The 12,634-nt window shown below is 41.6% G+C and overlaps 2 protein-coding genes across 3 annotated transcripts; both read right to left on the bottom strand.

Annotated features, from left to right (window-relative positions):
- Positions 1 to 718: 718 nt before the first annotated feature.
- On the bottom strand, positions 719 to 7,430 carry ybx1 (Y box binding protein 1). 2 transcript variants are annotated; one of them, XM_089009453.1, is made up of 8 exons: positions 7,168 to 7,430; positions 4,545 to 4,608; positions 4,267 to 4,300; positions 3,248 to 3,337; positions 2,887 to 3,171; positions 2,722 to 2,807; positions 1,155 to 1,444; positions 719 to 1,076 (listed from the first exon to the last, which is right to left on the bottom strand). In XM_089009453.1, exons 1-7 carry the CDS (start codon positions 7,274 to 7,276, stop codon positions 1,201 to 1,203), a joined length of 912 nt encoding a protein of 303 aa, XP_088865579.1. In that variant the 5' UTR covers positions 7,277 to 7,430; the 3' UTR covers positions 719 to 1,076; positions 1,155 to 1,200. The 2 variants fall into 2 exon arrangements, with proteins under 2 accessions (XP_088865579.1, XP_088865569.1); XM_089009443.1 differs by having other exon boundaries at positions 719 to 1,444.
- A 498-nt stretch (positions 7,431 to 7,928) lies between these two features.
- ppih (peptidylprolyl isomerase H (cyclophilin H)) lies at positions 7,929 to 11,765 on the bottom strand. The gene is made up of 9 exons (XM_089002687.1): positions 11,626 to 11,765; positions 11,242 to 11,306; positions 10,929 to 10,952; positions 10,796 to 10,840; positions 10,682 to 10,724; positions 10,363 to 10,455; positions 10,045 to 10,132; positions 9,902 to 9,942; positions 7,929 to 9,551 (listed from the first exon to the last, which is right to left on the bottom strand). Exons 1-9 carry the CDS (start codon positions 11,689 to 11,691, stop codon positions 9,483 to 9,485), a joined length of 534 nt encoding a protein of 177 aa, XP_088858813.1. The 5' UTR covers positions 11,692 to 11,765; the 3' UTR covers positions 7,929 to 9,482.
- Between the last annotated feature and the right edge of the window lie 869 nt (positions 11,766 to 12,634).

Here is a 12,634-nt window from a genome sequence, read left to right as displayed (position 1 = left end):
CATTGGCATCAACTCGAAAACAAGACTTCATGAATATTCAGCGCGTTTCAAAACGTAAAATATAGCTATATGCGGTGGAGTCTTTGTAAAATGTGGTCAGTATAAGTTATTTTAAAAATTATGGACGCAACTTGTCCGGAGAGGTCGGTTGTCCTTTAAAGTAGCATAAAAGTTCGCTTTTATTTTGAAGTTGTGAATATTTTAATGAATTTCCGACACAACAGCGAGAAAATGTTTCTTACATGTGCATATGATGTCATTGGCACCACAGGCGGTGAACTCTGTCCTTTATCAAGTTTGTTGTATTCATTCCACTGCCACCCACACCCTAAAATGCATCCATTTTATCAATTTTTTTGAATGAAATAAAAATGTATATATTTTATTTTATTTGCATCCAATTTTTATATAAATATATATATATATATATATATAATATTTTTTATATATAAATAAAAATTGTTTGCTCCCCCTTTTTTAGAATGTACATATAATTAAATTCATCTTCATATTTGAATTGTAAACTAAATGTAGACAAACATTAGCCTCTTCCGAGCAAGTTGAAAACTGGTTAATGCATTGTTCTGAAGTGGGTGTCATCTTATTCTTTTCTTGCTACCAAAAATAATCCTTCAGTGATCAGCCTCATGTCATTTTTGTGAAATTTCAAACTAACAGTTGCCTACATCGACTAAATAAAAACAATCACTCCATCGTCCTTGGTTTTTTGGACTTTTATTTGAGCTTGCATTTCATTTAAAATGTTCCAATAGATAAAAAGTTATTGAAAAATGTCAAACTGACCAGATATCAAATTTCATTCATTCATTTTTTTTCCTTGAAAAAACCATTTGGTGTAAAAACTTAGGAGATTTAGAAAAACGTGGCGTTTCCCCAAAATGTGTTGGTAGCTGTCAAGTAAAAAGGGAGGGAGAAAAAAAATAGTCTGCATCGAACCTGCAGGCAATCGGTGGTAATCTGTTCAAACGCATGGTGCAAGCTTGTGACGGTCATCAAGTCAAATCTTTATTGCTCTGATCTTGTTGGATGTTTCATGTTGATACAAAAAAAAAAAACTGCAAGAGAACATTTGCAATTTCGGTCACAGCTCATTAGCATCGCGGCAAATTAGTTGCCAGTTTTGAGGCGCTCACCCGGACGATGTTCAAAGATGGTCGGTGCCGGTGGGCGGGTTGTCCCCTACTCAGCCCCACCCTGCTGGGCCTCGGGAGCGGGCGTCTTCTCTACGGAGGCGTCGCCCCCCGCTTTGGCCTCTTTGTTGTCCTGGCCGGGTTTGCCGCCGGTCGGTGGGCGGGGCCGGCGGCGGTAATTGACGTTGCGGCGGTAGCGCCGCTGGCGGGGCTGTTGGTTGGGCCCCCCTTCGCCGCCCTGATTTTCCTTGTCCTCCTCGCCGTCCCGCACGGGTCTGGGACGGGGCGGACCCCTGCGGTACATTGTTTGGGGGAAAGAGAAAAGTTTAGTGGGCTGTCAGCAAAAACGGCCATACCTCAGTGGGTTATCGTTTCAGGCTTGTTACACAGCATGATGCAAGGATGGGTGGCAAAGAACCAGGCTCCTCCTCAAGCCCCATTGAATAGTTACATTTCATTTTACTTTTTTTAACTCTTGTGGCTACACACTGTCTGTCAAGTTGTCATTTTGGGGGAAAAAAACAGCAGTTTTATAAATGTGAATTTCCAGTGCGACATCACAAGTATTGCCAAGCAAAGTCCGATATCGCCTTTGCTTTCGATGTGGCTGCCCGAAAGTTACAAATATCAAAATGGTCAGTGTAGATTCACCTGTCATAAAAGCGGATTGGAAATTGTTTCGAAGCACCTTTCCAAGAGGCATTTTTAGAATTTAAACACTCCCAAATACTTCTGCATCATCTCACACGGTAAGAAATGAAATGGCGCTTGGACCCCCTCTGGCGGCTTTTGGGTGTAACACAAGGTTTTCAAAAAACAGTACAGCAAAATACATTGACTTCATGGAAGGACAATGCGTCCTTTTCACGGTCAGTGGGTGGTCCTTTCGTGACGTCACGTACGGACTTGTCACCAACTCAAAAACAAGACTTCCTGAATGTTCAGCGCGAGTCTTAAAACGTAAAATATAGCTACATGCGGTGGAATCTTATTAAAATACGCCCAGTAGAAGTCATTTGAAGCCATTTTACAAATTATGGACACAAGTTGTCCGGAGACGTCGGTTGTCCTTTAAATATAATAATAAACGTGAAGCCATTGTGTATTGTTATACAACTTTATTAACAGAGTCCTGGTAACATCGCTGGGTCTCCTCATTGGGCCTTTTCCCATTCAAAAAGTAACTTTCCAAAGATGTTTGTTTTTATAGTCATTTTGCTAGCTTGCGGTGGGCTAACTTTAGCGGTATGTATCACGTGACCTAGAAAAGCGTTTTGGCGTGCGTCAAGAGTAAATCATAGACGGATGTAATCTGGAAATGTTTCAAAATAAAACATAGTTCGGACTCAGATAATAAATAAAACTGAAATTATGTAAATTACTTATTCTTTCTGCGCGGTCCGATACCAAATGACCCACGGACCGGTACCGGTCCGCGCCCCTGATCTAGAGAAATCTAAAACCATCATGAGTGCTTCATAAAGCTTCGTTTTCCCACTAGCGGAAACCCAGTTTCAAAAACCAATAGTAATGTGTTTGAGCTTTTTTTTAGCAAGGCTCAAATGCGTACCTTGTCCGGAAGCCTCTCAAGTAGTTCTGCCTGGCGGGTTTGTTTCCCTGGTCCGGACCCCCTTGGTTCTCATCGCCCTCATTGGCCTGAAAACAGACACGAGGAAAGATTTGTAGAGAGTGCAGAACGGCAATGAAGAAGTCGCGCGGCTTCAGGTCCACGTACAAAGTACTGGGGGTAGCGCCGTCTGCCGGGGTAGGCAGGCCTACGCGGCTGTGGCTGCGAGTCTCCCTCGGGGGCGCTCTCTCCGCCTTCCCGGCCACCTTTGCCTTCCCGGCCTCCGGCGCCCGGCTCGCCCTCTCCGTCGCTCTGGTAGTACTCCGGATAGTCGCCGCCGCGAGGGGGACCCCTCCTTCGGGGATAGCGTCTGAAGCGGTTCCTGTCGGCGGCGTACTTGCTTCCCTGGACCGCGATGCCCCCTGGGCCGGTGACATTCGCCGCCTCCGCCCCCTGCGGTGACCACGGAATGACGCCGTGAGAAAAGGGGCGCGGATTGAGGGGCCCGCGATAACGGAGACACGCTTACTTTCTCTCCCTCGACTACGTCAAATTCCACAGTTTCTCCATCGCCAACGCTGCGAAGGTATTTCCTCGGGTTGTTCTTTTTGATGGCTGTCTGAAATGACAAATCAAGAGTAAAAAAAAAAAAAAGAAGCCCTGCAAAAGCTGCAAACGCTCAAGTCGTAGGGCCGACATTTTTCAAAAACAGCACCGCAATTTTGAGCGCTCCTTATTGCACTTTAATAATTAAAGAACACATTTTCTGGATACCGACAAGCAACCGGGCACGGTTCTGAAAAACGGATGGATGTTTTGGGGCACGATAAATTCCATGCGGCATGCAACAAATTATATTTATGAGGTGTATTTTTTTTTAAATACCATAGAAACGCACTAATTTTCTTGCCTAAATGTTACAAATATCTAAATTCTGACAAATTTTTCTGGTAGTGAAATTTGATAAGTTAGCAGCTCTCAAAAACGACTAATAAATTTATTTATATTATACATTTATTTATATTAATATATACAGTAAAGTCTCGTTATATCGATATCGGATATATCGATAGTCCCGGTTATATCGATACTATTTCTATGCACGCACGGAGAAAATTACATGCAAACAGGGTCGGATATATCGATAGTCCCGGTTATATCGATATTTTTTCGGACTCCCTTGAATATCGATATAACGAGACTTTACTGTATATATATAATATAATTAATTCATACAAATTACGGAATTTCAAGTTGTTCAGTCCTTTTAGTGTTCACAACCACAACAAATTCTACCAAACAAGGGTCCTTTTTGTATGTTTGTGCTTGGCTCTGTTATATTCAATCAAAATGAATAAATCGCTTGAGATTCTGTTTCATGCTTGTAGTTGCGCTCATGAAATGTTCAGCATGAAAAACGTCCAAGTGCTAAACTGTAATCTTTTTGAGTGCGCTATCACACAATTTAGCATTTGCTATATGGAATTTTAATAAAAGGAGCCAATCTTATAACGTAAAAATACAAAAACATGTTGTCACGACACCTACCTGGTGTACAAAAACGTCCTCTTTAGTGTCGTTCCTGCGGAAAGAAGATGACGTGTAGTTAGTGAAACATTGCAGACTGAACAGACTGCAGCTAAAGTCACGAGTGTTAAGCTGCGCACGAACAACGCAGCAAGAGGTAAGAGAAAATTGTCCCATCAGCGTCGTGGGCAAATCAGAGCTATAATAGGATTGCACTCGTCCCTTCAAAACATTTCCAGGGCTACTTAAAAAGAACAGGTGTGGAGTAGGGCGCGCCAGGGGGGGGGGGGTCCACTTACCGATTGATGAAACCATATCCGTTCCTGACGTTGAACCATTTCACTGTACCCAGGACTTTGGTGGCTAATTAGAGAGACAACATTGTAGTGTTATACACTCGAAAGAGCAGAAACAGTAAGTACCGTACTTCGTCATATTCTACAAGCTTATTACTGCGTCATTCTTTTGCCATTTTTCTGTTATGATCACCAGTTTGTTTCCCAGGAGATGACACACGGTGCAAATTGAGACATTTCTTAAATTAAAACGGCAACAAATCCCCGAAAGCTCTCATCAACAGTATTTTCGACGGCCTTAACTTCTAAATTACCATAAAGGCTCATGTCAATCTCTTTTCTGAGGATAAAAATTATGACAGCTTGCCAAATGGCCGCCACAGTTATGGTATATTGTACAGTATTGCATAAAATATAACGTTTTCGATGATAGGGGAATCACAGCATGTAACAAAAAAAAATCTCACATGGGAAGCATCAAAAAATTTTGGGTTAACCAATGCTGATCATGAATTCCAATATCCTTAATTAATTTGCTGTGTGCCTTTCACTTCATATATAGAAAACAGGCCATTTCGCAACCTGCATTTTAGCACGAGTCACACCCACTTTAGACCTTTACTGAGTGGGGTTAGGGTTGGGGGGCAGTAACGGCATCAAATAACTTCAGTAGCATTGCTTAGAAGTTATATTTAACCGCCAATTGCGACTCTCTTTTTAGAGCGAAGCCAGCTGCACTCAACAAGCACCGCTAAAAGCCAATTGGGACCAACACATTTTCGTTGTAGATCACGTTTTATCAAATTTTTATACATAACCAGATAAATTCCAATTATCATATACTTATGGCCATTACATTGTGAATGCAGATAGTTTACACAGTATGACAAGTTTGTACATTCCTGATACTCAACTGGTATGTATGGACGCGAATGTAGGCCAGGCTCACGATGGGTGAGTCATGACACGTTGGGGGAGAAAATATGACAGGGCTCATGAATGGCATGCAGTAAGGCAAACTCAGTTACCGTCAATAGTTTAACTGGGTATCGTGTGGAAATTACAATTAAAATAAAATGAAAACACTGGAACTAAAAGGTGGTAATTTTAAGATTTCCCCCACATGTACAGCTAACAATTCTTTGCAAATGTTTAAAAAGTAATATTTACTGTTATTATGGCTTTATTGAGGCATTACTTGGGGTTGGATACAGAGGGAGTCTCTTTAATAAACTATGAACGGGAAATATTTAATTTGCACCCAGGGCTGGGCTTGATTTAACATGTTGACGGGTATGTCAAAAGCACAAAAAAAACTATATATGTCTATTTGGTGAAATTGTATTTACTGTTACGAGAGAGCATTAATTTTTGTACGAGGATTCATGCTCACTCAGGTTCTAAGTGAGGTTCTTTGAAACGTACTGTACTTCGAACATGTGAAGTAGGTCACGACGGCTTCGGTGGGAAAATGCGCCGACCACTTTGACCACTGTAAACCCTAGTCGTGACGTCCGATTTAAAACGTATGCGTGTTTAAACTTTAAATTAATGAAGATTCCACCAGTATATAATCTAGTGGCCTGCGATGAACCAGAGCGCGCTGTGCACGTGGTGGTGTCGCGCGATGACATGTTAGCAGAGCTTGTTAGTTAGCATGGCTAATTCATATAGCTAACTAGCCTAATGCTTCGCAGCCATGTGGTTGAAAGAGGGCCAACTAGTTCAACACACCCTAATTTATATGTAGTGAAATTTCACAATGTCCGAAAATAAACCATTCGTCTGAATCGCACCGCCCAAGAAGAAAACGAAAACGAGTGCAAGAAGTGTCCGTCCGACATTTTGGGTGTCCCCTTCAACCGTGAAAATAGACGAGCTCGCTTTAGCCTAGCCAGCCCACCACCCCCGTTAAGCAGCTGACGGAGGCCGCAGGTGACACGTAAAGTGGAATTCAAATTTATTTCTAAGCTGTGCCGTACTTAAGTGCTTCTTCAACAGGCTTCAATTATATCGTGCTCTAGTTTTGAGGGTGAGCGGCGAAACAGTTTCATGGGGGAAAGTAACGGCCACGGGAACCCGAGTTAAGACGACGAACAAAGGGACGGCCGTAAGTTAGCATTAGCTCGCCGACGGGGGAGACGGTCGAGGCTGGTTTCTATGAGTCGAATTATAAGGGGGTAACCGCGTGTTTAAATGGATTTTCTACAAATCTAAACCCCATAAAGAAAGTGTCGGTCGAACTTGTAACGGCCGGCCGGTAACGTGGCACCCGTGGACGGACGTTAGAAGGCCAACATAACTGGAAAGTACTCAATCACCGCATTTGAATAAATAAAGCCCCCAATCAAACGTAACAGCAGCCTGCGTTTAAACTCGCCAAAAACGTTAAGGTGCGTGTTTAAAAATCATGCGGTTATTTCTGTTCTATAACCGTCTCAAACTTGAAACTCACATACTCGGAGAGTGGGTGACACTTGGATTGCTTGGGCAGATTTACTATTTCTGTCATGTCCACCATTTGGAAAAGTTGTAAGGTGCTGGTAAACATTAACCTGCGATTTGGTGGCTAGCTAGATCAATAAACTAAATGGGTAATTAAGCTCATTTACAGGCGTAATCTTACCGATGACCTTTTTATCCACCGCGGAAGCTGCGACGACCGGGCTAGATGGACTCTCCACGTCGGCAGCAGGCTGCTGCGGTTGTTGTTGTATTTCGGCCTCGCTGCTCATGGTCACTACTGGTTGGTAATGGCTTCTGCCGGTGGCGGCTCTCTGTTGTCTCTCCCGGTGCAAGATGGTAACCTGGGCCGGCGGTGGTAGGGGGCTACTGCCTTCAGGCTCTCAGCTTTCTTCTTCCCGCTCCCGTTGCCGATCGAACTGGGCAGATTGTTAAACTGCTGGGCAAAAGTTCCAGGGCTGAGCACCGCCCAGTCAGCGATTTGATTGGTTGGGAGATCTGGAACTGTGATGGTTGGAACGTAGATCGACCGGTAAACTTCTCTTTTTGGTTTAAGCCCCTCCTTTACCCCGACAGATACGTAGATATAAAGTCCGCATCACAACAGTCGCCGAACCGATCCGCCAGCTCGATCTCCGGCGTCTTTCTGACCTCGCTCGTGAACAAGACCGCAAACATAATGAAACTCGTCCAATTAGACAAGATCTCCTCCCCGACCAGGACAGGGCATGCACCCTTTTCCGACCGAAGACCATTGTTTCATATTTGCAGATGCTCATATATGTTTCAAGAGCATAAAAGGCTCAGATAATCGATACATGGATCACGCGTAACGAATTATGAGAAATCAAGTCATAAACCACACAGTACGTTCGAAATACACCCATTAAAATATTTACGTTTTATCTAGCAACAACAGCATTAAAATGTTTAATATGTGTTCGTTGCTACCATAAAAGCCCATTTGTTTATCCCGAAGATTTAAATAATTATGGTGGGTCCGAAGTAAATAACATTTTACCCACGGCGTCGTCGAAATTTTCTGTGTGAGCTCAGTGGATTGGAGTAGACCTTAATTCATTTGATATTTCACCCCCCTGGGCGTTTATAAAAATGTTACATGTAATGAAAATTCCATCGATTGCATTCCATCATGTTAAGAATCACATTCAGGAATTTTATCTACTTTATGATATTCTAAAACATACAGAATCTGCATACAATTGCCCTGTGCAAATCACAATTCACAAGGAATCCAAAACCGCACCTCGAGTCCAGTGGAAAGACCCAGACTGGGTGTGAGACAAGCCCGCTGGAGCCAGCACCGCCCCCCGCAACTTGCCCATCCCCTCCTGCCATTGTGATGTTAATTCTCCACTGACACAGTTTATTATGAGCATTGGCTGATGTGCGAAGAGCTCCTTGTTCAGCTTCTCCCACACAAAGATGGCATTTGCATTCACGTCGCAAAGCCTTCAACGAAGCCACCTCTCTACCCCTTCCCCACACAAATAAAATGAGGAGGGGATCCTTCCTCCAGAAGAACAGTCTCTCCATCTATAAGGATTCTTTTGTGCCAGTTGGAAAGAGGTCCAAGGCAGAACAGCGAGAGGGCCGGATGGGGGAGGGGCCGAGCTAGGATTTGTATGGATGGCTGGGATAAGAAGAGGTGGGGGTGGGGCAAATTCAGCAGAGGATTCCTCGCTCGTTCGGTTTGATTTTTAGTGTTGGAAACATTTGATCATCGCTCACGAGCTCACACCAACCACAAATCACCAAAGCTCATTTTTTGACTGCCTGGCAACATTGTTAATGAAAAACCATGAACAGCATGTTCTCGCAGCAAAAAAAATCATATTAACTCAGGCTTGCTGAGGAATGAAACCTTGAAATAAACGTACCTGACTTTGAATATAAAAAAACAAAATAACCAAGTGCAATATTCCAAATAAATGTTTAAAATGCCAATAAAAATCACTGAAACCATTGTTATTCTTTTCGCGATGGTAATAAAAATGTGTTCAGTGAGGGGTGGAAAACAGACAAGTGTAGCTATTAGACGCCAAACCACAAGGGGGCAGTATATTACCAATGACTAACCTGTCATTACGTCATCGACAAACCGGGAAAAAGGGCGATTTGAAACGGGTGTACACAATTTATCGATGAATATATTATATAAAAATAAAAAAAAAAAAGAATAATCACTCTCGTGAATCTTGATGGTATGGGTAGCAACAATAGGAACAATCAATATTTTGACCCTTCTATGCCAGTCAATGCTGTCATCATTCACAAATATAGTACAGTACTGTAAATCTGTTTAATTCACAAAAACACGCAAATGTCAAAACGCTTTTTAGTAAAAACAATTGATTTCAAGTTCATGATATAAAGTTGGGCTGAATCTTCTTTGGGTTTCAAATATACAATGGAATTAGACGCTAAACATAGAAGAGTGGAACTTGTAAGGGCCCCTCACATCTCCCCACACTGTGCAATGAGAATCGGCAGCTTGGGTTTGTTGTTTGGTCCAGTGGGAACATTCTGTTGGGGGTTGGGATAAACAGTTTTTATTTTCGTTGAGGGGGGGGGTGGGGGGGGGGAGATATGGTCATGATAGTACAGTAAAGTCTCGTTATATCGATATTCTCGGGAGTCCGAAAAATATCGCTATAACCGGGACTATCGATATATCCGACCCTGCGCGCATGTAATTTTCTCCGTGCGTGCATAGAAATAGTATCGTAATAAGCGGGACTATCGATATAACCGATATCGATATAACGAGACTTTACTGTAATATTAAGAATTTCCCCATTGTGGGACGATTAAAGGCTTTCTGATTCTAATTTTGATGACTTCAGTGATGTCAACTGATATTTGGTGTAAAGTACCTCAATCTTTCTCATGATCAGCAATCCATCCACAACTTTGCCTGAAACAACAGCCAATGAGAATATTCAGGACATTTTCATGGCCCAAATAGCTAACAGAGAAAAAAAAAACGACATCCATATTATTGTGGCTACATGCTTACCAAAAACAACATGTTTTCCGTCCAACCAGTCACATTTTGTACAAGTTATGAAAAACTGGCAACCATTTGTCCCCGGACCACTGTTTGCCTGAGGATGAAGTATGATGAAAGAATCTTAATACCACCAGAACAAACTGAATTTCATATTTACTATTTTCTGTGTCAAATAAAATAATAATAATCTGACGACAAATGAAAGCAAAGACTGAAAATGTTCCCACTTTAGACTGTTAATAAAATGGAACATCCATTGATTTTTTTTTTAGACAAAGTACATCAACAGATTTAATTTGCTTTATTGTTAAGAAAACCACATACCATGGACAGAAGACCAGGCATAGAATGCTTCACTCGAAAGTTTTCGTCTGCAAATGGACCCCTGTAGATACTGCAAATGCCAGTACCGTCACCCTATGAGAAACACTGGATCACATTAAACTCACAAAAATGGTGCATTTACAATTTTCTTGGAGCCCAGCAAAAGCCCGATTGTTTACAACTTGGCAATTTATTGGATGGGGAATTTTTAACAATGTTCCTGAGAGCTCCAACAAATTATAACATAATTTATGGCACAAATATACTGAAAGTCAAATGTCTCAGGCACTGCTGCCAGTTACTCTCGGAAAATACTCACATTCACAAAGTCCCCTCCTTGGATCATAAAGTCTTTGATTACTCTGCAAATGAACAACATAATGAGTAAAACACAATGAACTCTGTAGATTCTCTCTGTCTGTGTAATCCATACCTGTGGAATGTACAGCCCTTGAAACCAATAGGTACACCATCCTTCCTAAGAGACATAAATTTTGATTTTGTTTGATACATGTTTATTCACACAATGTGAAACATCAATAATATTTAGAGGGAGTCTGCCTTACCGGAATTCTCCAGTGCAGAACTGCCTGCAAGAAATGATGATAATTTACAGTAAATCGTACAATATCGGCACAGACACTGGTGTCGGGGCATTTTTATTGATGCAGAATGATCGCTACTATCCATCCATGTTTTCTGCTCATCCAGGGAAGCTACTTCATTGAAAGGGAGTTTTTAAACACACACATTTCTCCTTGTTGTCGTTCACAAACCAAAGCAACATTTGGAGCTGCAAATCTCCTGGAAGTATTTACTAAATTATAATGCTGGGAAAAAGGGCTTCTTTTCAGAAAACGTATAATTTTCATTACATACCGGAAATTCTCAGCCGTCCTTGGGACGACATCAGCAAAAAGTTCGATTTTCATCCGCCCTACATCCTGAAACGTAGGGGAGAAAATGTTTCCTAAACAGTTGATTTGACATTAGCTACAGTTCTATCTTTCGAAACACCTCATGTGAGCAAAAATAAATATGGGTAAATAAAATCTCGACCGATGTTGGCAGCAAGACTGGGAAAATATGGCACATTTTAACAGATGTAGTAACTATCTACCTTAAAATAACACAAAAGAAGCAACAACATATATTTAGAGATACATTTATGCAGTTTTTATTTTCAAGCGACACAAACAAAGATGAACAAAGTAACCATCTTGGTTACGGACAGCAGCTCAGAACTTATTTTTTTCAACTCACCTGTCCTCCTATTGTAATGTCGAAGAAAACAACAGGATTGTTGGGGTTTGTTGCTTGGACGGACATTATTTCAGTCTGTTCGCGTATTGATATGATAAACACGGTGAACACTTGTTCAGAAGTGAATTTGAACAACCGGAAATTTCTACGGAAAACGGCAAAGTTGAAATACGGAGATGACTTTGGGACAAACCCAGTGAAAACGCGTTGTGTAATATTTAAACCAATCAAATGTGTGACAACCGCGCAAAACGCATTGCCGTTAAACGAATTTGCTTTATTACGTGTTTATTTAGGCCCTTTCTCATATATACATATATTTTAAACACAAATGAAACTTCCTAATTGTATCTTTTCCAAGAATAATGGGCAGGAGCGATGGTGTAATGTTATTTGCGGGTGTGAACCAGAATTAATTAATAGGTGCCCATTATAGTGATATCACTAGACCAGGGGTGTCAAAGTCTTTTTTTTTTGCCGCGGGCCACATTGTAGTTATGGTTTCCTCTCGAGGGCCGTTATGAATTTGGGGAACCCATTAGAATGTTTAAATCCCTTCAAATATTACATATAGAGCACACAGCAAATTAATGAATAACTCGTTTTCACACATCCCCATTTAATCACTGATGCTTTTTTGAATTCTTAACAACAGGATGGTTCTTTTCCTCTTTGGCTGAGAGGATACAATGTCCACAATTCAAACAAAAAATCAAACATGGACTTGTCGGACTGGAAAAGCAACACATCTTGTGGTGGACCTTCATGTTGGCCAAGCATGAAGCCAAGCGTTTCCACACATTTGTGGTCAAGAGAGGTTTGATCGATAGGTTTAGAGTTTAGACAGTGGAGAACAATGAAATTGGCTGAAATCATGAACCACATTGACATTGTTACATCATAGCCAGCAAAATGTGTGTGTGTGTCTGTTGCTTCCCGTTTGAGTGAATGCTGGCACATCTGGCTGCCGCTGCTCACCCGCAGAAAAATAAATATCCTGTGACTGTAA

This window comes from Hippocampus bargibanti, linkage group LG01 (genome assembly GCF_051943395.1).
Source record: "Hippocampus bargibanti isolate YZ-2025 linkage group LG01, ASM5194339v1, whole genome shotgun sequence".
NCBI classification, from domain to species: domain Eukaryota; kingdom Metazoa; phylum Chordata; class Actinopteri; order Syngnathiformes; family Syngnathidae; genus Hippocampus; species Hippocampus bargibanti.
The sequence above is the reverse complement of the archived record's forward strand: the minus strand, read 5'-3'. Positions and strand labels throughout refer to the sequence as shown.